General features: G+C 45.1%; 1 protein-coding gene across 1 annotated transcript in view; it reads right to left on the bottom strand.

Annotated features, from left to right (window-relative positions):
* Positions 1-11,509, bottom strand: part of LOC122544159 (uncharacterized) — a 33,923-nt gene extending 22,414 nt beyond the window's left edge. Inside the window, exon 1 of the mRNA XM_043683190.2 lies at positions 11,141-11,509. Within this exon, the coding sequence (XP_043539125.2) occupies positions 11,141-11,371 (231 nt within the window). The 5' untranslated portion in view covers positions 11,372-11,509. The remainder of the gene's footprint in view (positions 1-11,140) is intronic.
* Between the last annotated feature and the right edge of the window lie 5,158 nt (positions 11,510-16,667).

Consider the following 16,667-nt stretch of genomic DNA (forward strand, 5'->3'; position numbering starts at 1 on the left):
TTGTTTGCGGCCCACCGTCAAGACTTTGTGCAACAAAATGTTGCACTACTACTATACTTTTAACAGATCATTCATTTTATTGTTGCTTGCAGGAACTGGCTCTGCACAGGTTTGCTATTATTTTTTGCCTCCAGGTCAAGTGAAAAATAATTCACAAGCTGAAAGGCACTTTGGAAATGCTATGTCATGAATGAGGAATGCAAGCTACTCACTGTTGTGGTTCTGTTCGCCGAGCTGGAAATTTTTGTTGCAAACGTTTTGTCCCCTGTCTAGGTGACATCCTCAGTGCTTGGGAGCCTCTGTGAAGCGCTTCTGTGATGTTTCCTCCGGCATTTATAGTGGCCATTTTTGCAAGTGGGCTTGACTGAAGGAGTACCATAGTCTTGCTGCAATTGTATAGAGCTTTAGTGAGACTGCAGCTCGAGGATAGTTTATGATTTTTGTCTCCTTGTCAAGATATCCTGGACAATCCAAAGATATGCAGGTTAGGTGAATTGGCCATGATAATTTGCCTATAGTGTTCAGGGATGTGCACGCTAGGTGCATTAGTCAGGGGTAAATGTAAAGTAATAGGGTCTGGGTGGGTCAGTGTGCACTTGCTGGCAATGAAGGGCCTGTTTCCAAACTGTATGATCTGGAGAGAATGAAGAAATCCTCAAAAGACTGATCTCTGTGCTGGAAGGATTGCCTACTGAGGATAGGTTGAGATGGCTGGCCCTGTATTCTCTGGAGTTCCAAAAATTGAGAGATGGTCTTGTTGAGGCATTCAAATTTCTTACAGACCTGATTAGTGCAGATGCAGCAAAGTTGTTGCCCTGGCTGTAGCTCAGGTGAGTGGTGGGAGAGAATCTCAAAAAAAGAGTCCCAGTCCCAGAAATAAGAGGCAGACCATTTAGGAAGAGGGAAGATGGACTTGATTTACTCAAGACAATTGCTGCCCAAGGCGAAAAAGCAAGAAACCCAATTATTATCAAAAAAAAAGTTGCTCTTCTGACTGGGTGCAGTTTAATTTCAGCTTTAAGACAGGAATTTACAGATAATCAGCCAAAGCTGGTTAATTTATCAACCAGTTTAATACAGTTATAGAGTCATGCAGATGGAACCAGACCTTTCGCTCGAACCAGTCTATACCAACCAGAATCACTAACTAAACTGGTTCCACCTTCCTGCATTTGACCCATAATCGCTCCAAACATTTCATATCCTTGTACTTATCGAACTGCTTTTTAAACGTTGTAACTGTAGCCATTTCCACCACTTTCTCTGGAAGTTCATTCCACTGTAAAATAAGTGGTCTCTGAACGTCTTTTTAAAATATTTCTCCGTGCACCTTAAAACTATGCCCCCCAGTCTTGAAATAACCTAACCCGAGGGAAAAGACACCTGCCATTCACCTCATTCATACCTCTCCTGACTTTATAAGCCTGTAATAAAGTCACCCCTCAACATCCTCCAGGGAAAAACTAGGGAAAAAGACCCGAGTTTCAGAAACCTTTGAATTCGGGACCATAAAGTGAAACCTTCTGTAGTGCTGCCTTGTGGCAGTAGAATGTAAGTGCAGATAGGTGAGACAGGAAATGATCAGTCTCTCCTTTTTCCTCAGTGGTGAGTACTTCTACACTCTGATATAAAATAAGGTCTTGGAGAATTTGAGGCATGAAGGAGAATATGATACTACGACTTGAAAGAGATGCGTTCTGTACTGCTTCTCTTGTAGAGGGGTGCTGTCACAGTAATACCCAAACATCTCCTTCAAACAAGCAGTTGGTAAACAGCTTTGAGTTCTTCCTGGTTGTGTTTTTCTGAGGTAGGACAAAAAGAGGGTCATGAGCAGGTGGGATCAGTCTCACATAGACCCAAAAGAACTTTGACTTTGCTTTGAGTAAGTTGGAAGCTTTTGCTGGCTGCTGGAGAAAGGTTTTCAATTCTCTGCTACTTCCTCTTGAAAAAAAAATCAAAAAGGGCATATTATTTTTGAGGTTTTTTTTCTCCTGGATGGGAGAGAAATCATATGTGAGACTAATAACAGTGTTGCTGAATTGCCTTTGCCAAGAGTGTGTATATGGGATGCTGCCAATGTTGATGATTAGTGGTTTAATAATACATTATCTTGTTAAAGTATGCCAATTCTGTTTGTTTTAACTATTATACAACATAGAACATTACAGAACAGTACAGGCCCTTCGGCCCTCGATGTTGCGCCGACCTATGGTGAGAATGTATATAGGGTATATAGGGTATAAGCGGACACAGCAAGAGTTAAGTTTTGAATTTTGTGAAACCAGAGGTTCAGCTGAGCATGACTCAAATCAGGTAAGAACTCAGTTAACAATGGGGTGCTGGAGACAAGGGTAATGGGTTAACAAGGTGGAAAAGCAGTCATTATGTAGAGCCATTTAACAAGATGAGGTAGCATTCAGTATGTGAGGTCAGTTTAACAAGGTGAAAAGTATTCATTGTGTGAAGCCAGTTATTCATTGTGTAATAGCAGATGGCTTCATCTTTACTATTGACAGTCGCTGATTGTAATGGTCACCCAACCAATATGCATGTTGCCTTATCTGGATACTCCTTCCTGTAAAAATAACTATATTTCATTGGGAAACTTCTGTTCCAGAGAAGGACGTGAACCCATGTCTCTGTGCACGTGGACGATTGTTCTCTCTCCCTCCAGGGCCCAGAATAAAGATGAAGGAGGTAAAACTACACTGTGTCTCTAAGTGTTTAGCTTCGACTGGGGGGGGGGGGGGGGGGGGGGGGGGGGGGGGGGGGAAGAGGGGGCAGGAAACGGGATGACAATGCAATGAATCTGTAGCCCATCTATCCTGCACTATTTCTACAGCATGAAAATCAAATAAAATCTGTTTTGATGAAAGCTTAGTAGTGGACCAATCAAATCACAGTTGGAATACAGCGCCTTACGCTTAGCTTTCTAAAAATGTTAAGAGTCTAGGCCATCTCCATAACATACTTTGGCAGGGTTGGGGGTCTGGTCTTGTCCAGAACAGAAATTAGTGACTTTATGGATCTCGGATAGTACAGAGAACTGGAGGTCAGAGACAGCGGGAACTTGGCAAGGAGCAGCTGAACAGAGCAGAGCAGCAGGAAGACATTCAGAGGAGCAGCCCAGCATTACAGTGACTCAATCCAGAACCTGAACACCTGCAGGGATGTCAGGATATAAAAAGGTGATACAGCATAAGTGGAAGCTGCTGATTGAGCAAGAACAGAAGCAAGTGATTAACACTTGTAATTCATAAAGTCTGTATTTTGTGGTTGATAGTTTGTACAGGTTTATTCTGTTTTAACAAGGTCAACAGAAGAAAAGTCCTAAAGCAACTGATGTTATTTGATTTTAAGAGACCTTTTAATAGTTTAACCCAAAGAAGGGGTTACCCCACATCAGATCAACTCAGAGCTGTGGTTTGCTCTTTCTGATCTAGGTAGAAAGCTGGGCATATTTCCCGGAGAATGTCTCCAGTTGCTGCTCCTTGAAGCCCAGAGCTGCAGCAGCACTGAGTAGTGTGTGGAGCACCTGCAAAAAGCTGAGAGTATTGTTGACAGTATGGCTAAAGGTGGTCACACTGCAGGCTAAGACTCTACTAGCTGAAAGGGAATGGCTGCCCACCAGAAAAAGCAAGAGGACTGAGCAGACATTGCAGGAACGAGGAAGTGCAGTGCTGCAAAAACACAGGTCAGGCAGCATCTAAGGTGCAGGAGAATCGACGTTTCAGGCAAGAGCCCTTCAAAAGGAATGAGGCTTGTGAGCTGAGGGAGTGGAGAGATAAATGGGAAGCAGGGTGGGGAAGGTAGCTGAGAGTACAATGGGTAGATGGAAGTGAGCTTAAAGGTGATAGGTCAGAAAGGAGGGTGGAGTGGATAGGTAGGACAGGTTGCTGGGTTGGAAGGGGAAAAAAAAAAATGAAGAAACTGGTGAAGTCCACATTGATGCTGTGTGATTGGAGAGTCCCAAGGCGGAAGATGAGGCTTTCTTCCTCCAGGCGTCAGGTGGTTAGGGTGTGGCGATGGAGGTGGCCCAGGACCTGCACGTCCTTGGCGGAGTGGGAGGGGGAATTGAAGTGTTTGGCCACGGATCAGTGTGGTTGGTGGGTGCAGGTATCCCCGAGATGTTTCCTGAAGCGCTCTGCAAGTAGGTGTCCTGTCTCCAAAGTAGAGACAACTCCATTGGGAGTTGCGGTTGCAGTAAATGATAGTGTGGAAGTGCAGATTAAACTCTGATGTGGAAGGCTCCATTGGGGCCTTGGACGGAGGTGAGAGGTGAGGTGTGGGTGCAGGTTTTGCAATTCCTGCGGTGACAGACGAAGGTGCCAGGAGGGGTGGGTGGGTTGGTGAGGAGGCATGGACTTGACAAGAATGTCATGGAGGAGTCCACCCTCCTCTCCGACCAATCACCATTATCCCCACCTCCACGCAGGCTCTAGAGGCTGAGTGGTCTACTCCTGTTCCTCTTCCTTTTGGTCTAATGGGAAGGCAAGGCAAAGATTGCTCTGATTACTACTGTTTCTTGGGAGGGATCCTGCCCATACCATTGATCGCCTCAAACTCTCTCTGATGGTTGAGGTGTACAATAGAAAAATTAAGCAACACGTTTCTGAAGTGAAATTAACTCTTACAGCCATACAGAGGTGCAGCACAGAAACAGACCCTTCAGTCCAGTTCATCCATGCTGACCAGATATCCTAAATTAATATATAATCATATCTGCTAGCATTTGGCCCATATCCCTCTAAATCCTTCTTGCTTATGTTCCCATCTAGATGCGCTTTAAATGTTGTCATTGTACCAGCTTCCACAACTTCCTCTGGCAGATCATTCCATACACGCACCACCGTTTCTGTGAAAAGGTTACCCCTTAGGACCCTTTTAAATCTTTCCACTCTCACCCTAAACATATGCCCTCCAATGCTAGATTCCCCCAATCTGAGGAAAAGACCTTGTCTCTTTACCCTATCCATGCAGCTCATGATTTAAAAAATCTCTATAAAAGGTCCCCTCAGCCTCCGAGGCTCCAGGGAAAACAGCCCCAGCCTATTCAGTTTCTCCCTCCAGCTCAAACCTCCCAACACCCTTGTAAAATCTTTATGAACCCTTTCAAGTTTCACAATATCCTTCCTATTTCAGGGAGACCAGAATTGCTTCTGCACACAAAAGATGGTCCAATCTGGGACACTGAATAACAGTGACCCTTTGTGGAAAAATCAACTGTTAGATTCAAAGAGTGGAGATTGATGAATTTCTGGACATGATAGTCCTTTAGATTTGCACCCTATCATATTCACACTCACCACCAATACTCAGTTGCAGCTCCTCTGGCAGCGTTGACCAAACCCACAACCATTTCCGCCAAGAAGGACAAAGATAACCAACACGAGAACACCACCCTCTACATCCCGTCTTGTAAATATATTGCTATTCCTTCAGGACTACTGGGTCAAATTCCTGGGGCTCTCCCCCTGACAACACTGTGGGTGTCGCTATTCCAACGACTGCAATGGTTCAAGAAGGCATCGCACCCACAGATTGTCCAGGGCATAGTATGAAGGGCTTTTGCCCAAAACGTCGATTTGCCTGCTCCTCGGATGCTGCCTGACCTGCTGTGTTTTTCCAGGACCACTCTAATCTACACATCAACAATTAATGCTGACCTAGCCAACAACGTTCCACATTCCATGAACAAATAAGCATCTTTGAAAGTTTACATCTTCAAGAAACAGTGTAAGGAATGAAGGAGGGTACATGATTTTAGGACACACATCAGCATGCCAGAATGTGTCAAGGGTTAAATGCCTTACTCCTTTTATTCCTGGATGGTGGATCGCGAATTCAAACAGGAAGTCCACAAATCTGCTCCACCTTCTCTTTTGCTTCCTCCACAGATAGTGTCAGACCTGTTGACTTTCTCCAGCACTTTGACCAAAAATAAAAACAAGCAGTGGCAGTTCTGAAATTGTCAACAAAATTCAGTTAAGGTTGAAGGTCACGAATGTTTCTTGGGATGTGACCATCACTGGCTAAATCACAATTTATTGCCTCTTCCTAATTGCCATGAATAAAATGGTAGTTAGGTAGCTTTGTAAATCTCAGTAGTCCTTAGAGGCAGTGTTCTGGGCTCCCTGGTCATCGGCAGCATCCTTCCTGCATTTATTCTCCCTAGTCCTGTTGTTAGAAATTGATAGGTTTCTGTGAGATCCCCCTCGTTCTTCTGAACTCAAGTGAATGTAATCCTAACTGATGCAGTCTCTTTCATATATCAGTTCGATCATACTAGGAATCAGTCTTGTAATTTTTGTTGCAATCCTTCCATCACTAAAGTTTTCTTCCTCAGAAAGAAGAGGCCCAAAACTGCACAAAATATTCCAGTTGTCGTTTCAGCAAGGCCCCTGCACAATTGCAGCAAGAAATCCCTGCTACTGTACTTGAATCCTCTCGCTATTAAGGCCAACGTACTATTTGACTTTTCATTGCCTGCTGCACTGCACACTGGCATTCAAAGACACCCAGGTCTCTTTGCAGTTCCCTTTTTCTCAAATTTATTTGTTATTAATAAATAATCTGCTGTCTGGTTTTGCTATAAAAGTGGATAACTTCACATTTATCCACCATGTACTTTATCTATCATGCATTTGCCCACTCACTCAACTTGACCCAAATCACACTGAAGCAGTATCCTCACAGTTCACCTTTCCACCTTGCTTTGCATCATGTGCAAACTTGGAAATGTTATATTTGATTCCCTCATCCAAATCATTAAATATTTATCCACCATAACGTCTGCTGTATCTAACTCTTGACTCACATTTATCACCTTAGTTACACTTTTTCCCTTTGAGAATATGACCCCTACTATGGAATGAGTGATGATTGTTTCAATCCTTTAACATCATTTTACTAAATTGGTGCTGTTAATTCCAGGCACAATACACCCTTCCTGAGGTGTAGTACCCAAAACCGAACACAGTTACTCCAGATGGGACCTCATAAGAGATTTCAGCTCTAACATAAATTTTCACACCTTTGGACTGAAGCTCTCATGACAAAGAGAAAATACCATGTATCTTTTTTTAAAAATGATGATTTTTATCAGTTTAACTTGGGCTTGTTGACCTTTCTGCTCTGTCACACATCGTACATTTTTCAAATACTTGCTGATTGATCTATCTTGGTGGAAGGATATCCTCACATACTTGAAAACATAATACTGCAGATACAACACGGCACAGTTGTTAGCACTGCTGCCTCACAGCGCCAGCAATCAGTGTTCGATTTCAGCCTTGGGCAACTGTGGAGTTTGCACACTTTTACCCTGGTCTGCATGGGTTTTCTCCAGGTGCTCTGGTTTCCTCCCACAATCCAAAGGTATGCAAGGGTACGTGAACAAATCATGCTAAATTGCCCATAGTGTTCAGAGATGTGTAGGTTAGATGCATTAGTCAAGGGAAATGTAAAGTAATATGTTAGGAGAATGGATCTGGATGGGTTATTCTTCAGAGAGTTAGTGTGGACGTGTTGGGGCGAATGGCCTGTTTCCACAATAAGGATTCTATGAATAGCTCTAAAAGAAACTGGGGATCCTCCGCAGATCTGCAAGCATCTGCAAACAGAGGAAAGGAGTTCATGTTTGAATCTTCAACACTGAAGAGACAGCTAGAAGTGTGAAAGCATGGGCGGAAGTGGAACAGAAGACCAACATATGGGAGTAATAAACGACAAGGAAAGTTCAACATTAAAAGGTGTCATCAAACACAAGGTGGAGGGAGTGGTAACAGTTGTAGTGTCAAAGGCAGCCCTCATACTAGCTCCATCTGCTCCAGTTTTGTACAGTTTATTAATATCCCTTTGCAACTGGCTACTGCCACCTGCATTGTCAGCACTCTTAATTAGGCTAGCTACTTTTCTTTTCCTAGCGAACCAATTCTAAACATACAGACAAGTTATGACCCCATTACAGGTCTCACCAATTTGAGAACACATCCACTGTCTGTATCCATAAGAGCATAAGAAATAGGAACAACAGAACGCTGTTTGGCTTCATGAGCCTGCTCTGCCTTTTCATTGTATAATGGCTGATCTGAGACTCCTCCAATCAACTTCCCTGCTCTTTCCCCCTACTGATCAAGAATCTATCTCAGCCCTGAATATGCTTAAAAATTCCATCCCTTCAACTTTCTATGATAAAGAGTCCCAAAGATACAACCCTCAGAGAAGAAATTCCTGCTGACTCCAGTCTTAAAATTAACTCAGACTATAAAGACAATCAATGATATTCTGTAAATTGGGAGAAAGTGAGGACTGCAAAAGCTACAGATCAGATGCGAGAGCATGGTGCTGGAAAAGCACAGCAGGTCAGGCAGCATCCAAGGAGCAGGAGAATCGATGTTTCAGGCATAAGCCCTTCCCCAGGAATGAGGCCTGTGGGCCAGAAGGTGGGTTTGGAGGTGGGGGGGGAGCTGAGAATGCAATAGAGACTCTAAATTGTTTGCATTCCTCTCACAACCTGCTTTCCACCTGTTTTTGTGATGTCGGCAAATCTTCGGTCCGACTCACCCACGCTGACCAGTTATCCTAACCTAATCTAGTCCCATTTGCCAGCACCTGGCTCATATCCCTTGAGACCTTTCCTATTCATATACCCAACCAGATCCCTTTTAGACACTAATTGTATCAGCCTCCACCACTTCCTTTGGCAGCTCATTCTAGGCATGCACCATTCTCAGTGCAAAAACGTTGCCCCTTAGGACCCTTTTATGTCTTCCCCCTCTCACCCTAAACCTATGAACTCACCCATGCAAGGGAAAATACTTTGTCTATTTATCCTATGGATGCTCATGATTTTGTAAACCTTTATAAGGTCACCCCTCAGCCTCCAAGGCTCCAGAGCAAACAGCCCCAGCCTATTCAGTCTCTCTCTACAGCTCAAATCTTCCAACCCTGGCAACATCCTTGTAAATCTTTTCTGAACATTTGCATAGGCTATAAGCAGGTAGGGAAAGAGTTGAGTTTGAGTTTTGTTAAACATGAGATTCAGCTGAGCATGACTCAGATCAGATAACTTACAGTTAACAATGGGGTTCTGGAGACAAGGGTAATGGGTTAACAAGGTGGAAACACATTCAGTATGTAGAACCATTTAACAATATTGGAAGCATTCAGTGTGCAAGGTCAGCTTAACAAGGTGAAAAGTATTCATATGTGAAGCCAGTTAAGGTTAAGAACATTCATTGTGTAACAGCAGATGGCTCAATCTTTACTGTTAATGCTTGCTGATTGTAACGGTCACCCAATTAATATGTATGTTGCCTTATCTGGATGCTCCGCCCTGTAAAATGACTATAATTCTTTAAGGAACTGCTGTTCAAGAGAAAACCATGAGGGCCCAGAATAAAGACGAAGGAAGCAAAACTATACAGTGTCTCTGAGCACTTTGCTTTGACTGAGCGGGGAAAATAGGACGACATTTCAAATTTCACAACATCCTTCCGAATGGAAAGAGACCAGAATTGCTTGCAATATTTCAAAAGTGGCCTATCCAACATCCTGTATATTTGCAACAAGACCTCTCAACCCCTATACTCAATGCTCTGACCAATAAAGGAAAGCATACCAAATGCCTTCTTCACTGTCCTATGTATCTGCAGTCATCATTCTGAAAAAGGGCCACTTATACCCACTCGCTGTTCATTAGCCAATTCCTTATCATTGTCAATTGTCTCATCCAAACTTACAAGTCAAAACCAAAAGAATAAAGATTGAAAACTAGAGAACTGATAGTAAGTGGATATTGATTTCTGGTTAGACTTGAAGCTCGATGCATAAATCTTGTTTCCAGATTATAGAAAGGGTACATAGTACAAGAGGGCACAAAGAGTGTAAAGGATATATAATTCTGCAATTCTACGATCTCTGCCTTGAAACAGAAAGGCTAACAAGTGAGCTTATAATAAAGATATGGTGGATGCGGGGACAATTAAGGTCAGCTAAGTGGTTTGAAATATTAAAGGATTTTTACAAAGTAGTCTGCTTCATTTCCACCACATTCAGCGCCCATTTTCACCCTCACTGACTGCAGCAGTGTGCATGATCAATGAGATTCTCTGCAATAACATACCAAGGCTCCTCCAAAAGCACTTCCCAAACCGCATTTCCTCCACCACCTTGAAGGATGAGGGCAATAGATACTTGGGACACCCACCACTTTCAAGTTCCCTGCTAAGACACAGGAACAGAAATCAGGCCATTCAGTCTATCAAGTCTGCTCTGCCATTCAATAATGGCCGATAAGTTTCTCATCCCCATGCTCTCACTTTCTCTTCATCACCCTTGATCCCCGTTCACAATCAAGAAGCTGTCTCATCTTAATGACACTCAACAACCTGGCCTCCACACCCTTCTGTGGCAGTGAATTCCATAGATTCACCAGTCTCTGGCTGAAGAACCTTCTGCTATTCAAGATATTCACCAACCTGACTTAGAGATATATTGCTGATTGATTGTGACTGGGTCAAAATCCTGGAACTTCCTCACTAATGACATGGTGGGTTTACCTACATCATAGACTGCGAAGCTACTTGGATGCTGCCTGAACTGCTGTGCTCTTCCAGCACCACTAATGCAGAATCTGGTTTCCAGCATCTGCAGTCATCGTTTTTACCACCATTACAAAGGTCAACTGGGGACCAGAAACAAATGCTGGTTCAGCCAAGGATCCCACATCCCATGAATTCATTTAGGAACTATATAGAGGGGGAAAAAGTGCTCCCACTTCAAGGAAAGGAAAGAAAAATGAAAGGGCATCAATAAATCCATAGGGAAACTCAAACATTTCTTCAGGTTCGGAGAATGCGGTACTGCCCGTGTTCGGGACGGAAAGCAACTCATTTGTTGGGCGCGGGGAGGGGGGGAAACTAGAGCGTAGATAATGTTGAAGAAGGGAAGAGAGAAGTAACGCTGAGCGTGTTGCCGGAGGATCGAATGAAAGGGAGTTTTAATATGAAGTGCAAATCCGGCATGCCGCCTTTTATAAGCGCTGTCTTCTTTTATTTCACAAATGAATGAATTCCGTTATCGCCGCCTTGAGTTAAAATCGAGTGCAAGTGATCCTGGGCGCAATTTGCGTACTCACCCTGGCGGTGCGGGTGAGGTCATTGAACTTCTTGCGGCACTGCAACCAGGTCCTGGGAGTGATGCTCTTGAGATTGACATAGAGTGCCACCTCCCTCCAGGCCTGGCGCAGGGTCTGCCTGGGCATCTTCCTGCCATCCGAAGGGAAGAGGACCTCCTTGTGGGCTCTCACCTGCTCCACCAAGACCTTCAGGGCGGCATCGCTGAACCTGGGAGCGCGGGGTTCCACCATGGCCTCCAGCTCGCTTCGGCGCCCGGCCTCCGCCCCGCAAGGAGACCAAGTCTCCGCGGCGGCACCGCACCCTATTGTTGGTGCGGTTTGTTGTTGCAAGCGTGCGCTTTAAACCAGCGCTGGGTGCGCCGGATATTGCTCGGCCCGGAACTCCCGCCCTGTAGCGCAGCGACCGGCGTAAGGGACGCCGCGCCAGCAGCGCCGCTTCCGATTGGCTGCTTCGCTCGGAGGGTGTGGGCCGCCGCGCGTGGGCCAGTCACACACAAAGGGAGGCCGTCCTTCCACCGAGGGGAGCAGCCAATGAGAAGGCGGCCCGTTCCGGGCGGCCGCTCGCGCCCGCTCCGCGCCGCGCCACCCCCGAAATTGACCAGCTCCCGGCGCGGCGGGATCTTGTCAGTTTCCCTCACCTGGCATCCTGTTAACCGGTGCTCACGGCGTTGGATCCTCAGATCCATTCCCGCTGGGATCCGGTTGCTGGCAGCGTCACACCGAGAATCCCGAGGGCGGGAGCGGGTTACAGGCAGTAGGACGGGAGGAGATTGCAGGGGGTAGATCCCACAGCACCATTCCCGGCCCCGAAGATCCCGAGGACGGGAGGGGGCGATTACGGGGGGGGAGATTTCGCATTGCCCCTCTCCTGCGATCCCCAAATCTCACCAACCAGTGGAGACGGGGCCAAATGCTTGCTTCTCCCCTCCTTGGGACCTGGGGATCTTGGAGACGGGGCATGGGAAGGTTTACAGGATCAAATCCCAGGGATCCCCCAGCATGGCGTGCTCAGGGGGGAAAGGTATGTATGGGAGGAGTAGGTTCAGTAGATTCCGCAGCTTTCCTCTTTAGGGATTCACTCGCGGTTACGGGTGGATCCTTCAGCTTCACTCGGATCCCGAGCACGGCGTGGCTTGAGAGGGAGGGTCACAGGGGCGGATCCTGAAGTGTCCCTGTCCTGAGATTTCGGAACTCTGGTGAGGATTGGGCGGGGTAGATTGCAGGAGCGGATCCTGCAGCTTTTCACCTGGTCCGGGGGATCATGGACTGTTATAGGAGTGGATCCTGCAGCCTATCTCCTGGTCCCCATGATGCCGAGGGGTGTTGCATTTGTTGGGGGGATGGCCGGTCTGGACCAGATCCTGCAGCTTCACTCTTGTCCCCAGGGATCCCGAGCTGCGGGTGGTTAACAGGAGCACATCGCGCAGCTTCTCGATCGGTCCCGGGATCCTGGGGATGTTTTTCTCCTCATCCCGGGAGTATCGGCAGGTGCAGCGAATCTGCCTGAGGAGATCCAAGTTCGCAAGAGTCCGTCTTTACTCCACATTAATTGACTCTGGTCGGGGCAGAAAGTGGCTGAGAGCCGTGGGATAGAGAAAGGGATGATGGTGACGGGACAGAAAACGCTGGAAAAAGAAGAGAATTGAGGGAGAGAGAAAGTGTGCGAGGGGGCAGCGAAATAACAGGCAAACGGACTGGAGGGGTACGACAAATGGGAGAGACAGCAGGTCTGGGAAGAGTTTAGAATAGAGAGAGTTGGGAGACAGAAAAAAAACGGAAGGAGAAAGATAATGGGGGAAAGGGAGACAAAGAGATAGGAAGGGAGGGAGAGAGAGGAAGGGATGAATGAAAAGAGGAAGGTGCCTCAGTTCTACAAGAGAGTGACAGGCAGGGGAGAGAGAGTGGGAGAATGCGGGAGATGGGAGAAGAGTCAGCAGGTGAGGGCAGGGAGGGTGAGAGATGGGGGGTGCGTGAGAAGAGGTGCAGAGACTCATCAGGACAACAGAAGATTGGGGAATGAAGGAAGAGAAAGATTAGAGGTGGGTGTGAGAAGGAGACTGAGAGCAGAAGAGAGATGCAGAGACAGTAGGAGAGACAGAGAGATACATAAGCAGTTTGGAGAGACAGGCAGAACACAAGTGAGTAGGAGGGTGAGAGACAAGGACAGATGCTCTGCGTGGGAGCAAAGATGTGAGATACAATGACTGGCAGGGGATGGGGGTTACAAAAGAGTGTGGAAATGGAAGATGGAGCATGGGAGAAAGAGAGAGTGAGGGAAAGATTAACAAGAGGTTAAAAGTTAAATGAAAAAGACTGGGAGTAAGAAGATAAAGAGTAGGTTGGAGAGAGCAAATGTGTGCGGAAGACAGAGTAGGGAGGAAACACAGGAGAGAAGGTTAGACACAGACCAGCAAAGAAGGCGCAAGCATTCAGTGGGGAGGCGCAAGCATGTCTGTGCTGGTCAAAAACAGCCATCTATCTAGGTTAGATTACATTCCCTACAGTGTGGAAATAGGTACTTTGGCCCAACAAGTCCACACTGACCCTCTGAAGAGTAACCAAACAGAATCATTTTCCTCTGACTAGTTCATCTAGCGCTATGGACAATTTAGCACAGCCCATTCACCTGGCTTGCACATCTTTTGGAATGTGGGAGGAAACCAGAGGACCCGCAGGAAACCCACGCAAACATGGGGAGAATGTGCAACCTCCACACTCTAAACTGAAGCTGGGATCAAACCTGAGTCCCTATCACTGTGAGGCAGGACTGCTAACCACTAAGCCATTGTGCTGCTCCTATTCTGATCCCATTTTCTAAGACTTCCCCATAGACTTGTTTGCTTTATCATGACAAGTGTACTTATAAATACTTCTTAAATATACTTCTTAAATGTCATAAGACTTTATGTATCTACAATTCTTACAAGTAGTGAATTTCAGATTCTCACCACCCTCTGGGTAAAAGTATTCTTCCTTCCATCACCTCTACACCTGCCTCTTAGCTAAGATTTGTGCCTACTGGTCATTGATCCCTCTACGAAAGAGACATTTTTCTTCCTGTCTATGCCTCTCATAATTGTACCCTTCTCAATCATCTCCCCTGTCAATGTCCTTTGCTCTAAAGACAACTGTCCCAGTCTATCCAATCTCTCTTCATGACTGAAACTCTTCAGCCCAGGCAACATCCTAGGAAATCTCCTCTGCACCCTCCAGTGCTATCATGCCCCTCCTGCAATGTGGATTCAAGAATTACACACAGTACTCTAGCTGTGGCCAAATTAATGTTTGGATAGTTGATGAATGGTACAGGACCTTTGAGTTAAATAGTTTCTTTCTGAGCTTAAAAACCCCATGACATTATCACACTTAAAACACCAGACCAGGTATCATGCGACAGATCCTGATACATCATGCACTAATTGCTTGGGCAACATATATCATTTACAAAATCAAGAACCCCTCCCACCCCACTCATGTCCTCTTCCATCTGGCAGAAGAAGTTTGAAAACACATACCAACATTTTCAAGAACAGCTTCTTCCCTGCTGTTCTCAGACATATGAATGGACCTCTCATATATTAGAGTTGATCTTTATCTGCACCTTCTCTGTAGCTGTAACATTATGTATGGCATTCTGTTCTATTACCATTCTATCCTAGATGAACCCTTATTTCTTGGGACGGCAAAATGGCTCAGTGGTAAGCACTGCTGCCTCACAGTGCCTGGCGATTGTGTGGAGTTTGCAAATTCTTTTTGTGTCTGTGTGCATTTCCTTTGGGTGCTTAATTTTCCTCTCACAGACCAAAGATGTGCAGGTTAGGTGAATTGGCTAGGCTAAATTGCTCATAGTGTTCAGGGATGTGTAGATTAGGTGTATTAGTCAGGGGTAAATGTAGGGGAATGGGTCTGTGGGGGTTACCCTTCAGAGGGTTGGCATTGGTTGGTACACCGGATGGCCTGTTTCCAAACTGATGTACTTAGGAAAGTACTTAGTGATTTGACTAGTTAGCACACAAAACAGTTTTCACTGTTGATGATAATAAATCAAATTAAATCAACAGAGTTCAGATAGTTGGTCCTGGTAGATCACATGAAAAGCAACTAAAGAGGGATGGTATGTACATTGAATAATAAACAGAAACCTACAGTGATTTACAGGTGATTATTTACAAATAATGTGAAGAGATCATCAATATATCCCAACTTACTCTTTGGAGGGTCGGTGTAGACTTGCTGGGCGGAAGGGCCTGTTTCCACAACATTGGGGTTCTAATTCTAATTCCATTTATCATGCTAAGAAGAACAGAAGAGGTATTATATGGTAAGTGCTGCTCACTAACAAGCAGAAAAAGGAGTGTAAAACAAATCGAAGAGCACCAAATGCAAAACATCAGAACAGCAAGCACATGACAACTTCCAGTACATCACAGCCAAAGCATGATGTAGAGATCATACAGTAAGTCTCGGTGGTCACATGATGAACTCAAGATGAGGGATTAGATAGTAGTTAACATTATATCATATAAAGATTATAGAGAAAAGGGATCAAAGAGCATGAGGTAATGCATATTAGAGCAGACACCAGAACAGGAGCCATGCAGCAGTTTCTAGTGGAACATTCACAAACACCAGAACACATGGCAGACCATGTGTGTCCGTTAATCAAACACAAAGTGAAAGACCTTGGAGAATGCAGCATCTCATTGTCGATCACACACAAAAAAAAGACCAGCAGGATAGAGATCACAGAGTAAATCCCAAAATATCTCACATGAACATGAGATTTGGGAAGTAAAGCAGGGGACAATAGATAAAGCAATAACAACCAGGAGAGCAATAAAAGGGCAGTACATGGACCATAGAGCAGATTTGGACACATTACAACTGTACACCAGAACATAAATCTTGCAGTAGGTCCCAGTACATTACACTTTGCACACCATAACAGGAACATTAGACACATCTCATTACGTTCCACATAATACGCTAGAAAAGGAAACATAAAGTAGGCTGCAGTGCATTACATACTACACCAGAAAAGATATCACACAATCGGTCTCAATACATTATGCACTGTCAACTAGGTCAGAAATCATAAAGCAGATTCCTATATCATATGCTACATTCCAGAACAATAAACATTGAGAAGCTCCCAGTAGATTACACATTGCATGCCTGGATAACAATCAAGCAGCAGATCCCAGTAAAATACACAATATGCAACAAAACAGCTTTCCAACAGCAGATCCCTGTAAATAATGTAATATAGAGACCAAGAATCGTGCATCTGATCCCATGAGGTTACACACCATATATCAGAACAGGAATCATACAGCACCATAGGCTGTACACCAAGATAGTAATTGTACAGCAGATCATAGTAAGTTTCACATGATGCACTAGGCCCTGAATTGTAGAGCAAATCCCAGTACATCACATATTATATACAAGGGCAGGAACCACCGACCTGATCCCAGTATATTACACATAATAATTCAGACCAGGAATCATACGGCATCTCCCAGTG

The sequence above is a fragment of the Chiloscyllium plagiosum genome, unplaced genomic scaffold (assembly GCF_037043375.1).
Source record: "Chiloscyllium plagiosum isolate Xiang-an unplaced genomic scaffold, Cpla_swu_hap1 HiC_scaffold_38, whole genome shotgun sequence".
Lineage (NCBI taxonomy): Eukaryota > Metazoa > Chordata > Chondrichthyes > Orectolobiformes > Hemiscylliidae > Chiloscyllium > Chiloscyllium plagiosum.